The following is a 592-nucleotide window of genomic DNA, read 5'->3' on the forward strand; positions in this document are numbered from 1 at the left end:
TCACGGAGCCATCCGGGATGGTGCCGGCCCTGACGTCCTCCTGGTCCCCGTAGGCATCGCCTACGACGTGGTCCCCACCGGTTTGCACCAGGAAGGAGCGGTGAGAGGCCCTGCTGGTGTGGGTGCAGCACCCAAATCGCTGCCCACACCCCTGGGGAGCGGCCCTCGCCTCCATCGCCCCGTTAATGCTTTGCTCCCCTCTCGTCCCAGCGCGGTGCTCAGCCCCTCGGCCTCGGCGCCTGCCTCTGGGCAGCATGCCGGGCCGTGTTCCGAAACCTCGGCTGCGCCCGGGGGCTTCCAGGTACGGCAGCGGCGTGCCCAGCCGGATCCCTCTCGGGGATCCCCCTTGGCCCTGGAGGGTTTCTTGCCGTGATGCTGGTGGCTGTGCGAACCTCTGTGGGGTGGACTGAGGGGTTTGGGGTGTTCTCCGGGGGATCTGATGTTCTCCAGCCCACCTTCAGGGGCGGCTGGGGGGTTGCTGGGGCAATGGGGCTGCGCTCGTGGGTCCCGGGGACCCAGGGGATCAGGTCAGGTTGTTGGCGCCGAGGGCTGGGAGCACCAACAGGGCTCATCTGTCCTCCCCAGGAGCTGG

General features: G+C 68.9%; 1 protein-coding gene across 1 annotated transcript in view; it reads left to right on the forward strand.

Annotated features, from left to right (window-relative positions):
* LOC104121763 (glycerol-3-phosphate acyltransferase 2, mitochondrial) overlaps positions 1–592 on the forward strand; it is an 8,949-nt gene that overhangs the window by 6,688 nt on the left and 1,669 nt on the right. The window contains exons 6-7 of the mRNA XM_035889430.1: positions 9–97; positions 211–301. Coding sequence (XP_035745323.1) covers positions 9–97; positions 211–301 — 180 coding nt within the window. The remainder of the gene's footprint in view (positions 1–8; positions 98–210; positions 302–592) is intronic.

This window comes from Egretta garzetta, unplaced genomic scaffold (assembly GCF_000687185.1).
Source record: "Egretta garzetta isolate BGI_Z169 unplaced genomic scaffold, ASM68718v1 scaffold1162, whole genome shotgun sequence".
Classification (NCBI taxonomy): Eukaryota; Metazoa; Chordata; class Aves; order Pelecaniformes; family Ardeidae; genus Egretta; species Egretta garzetta.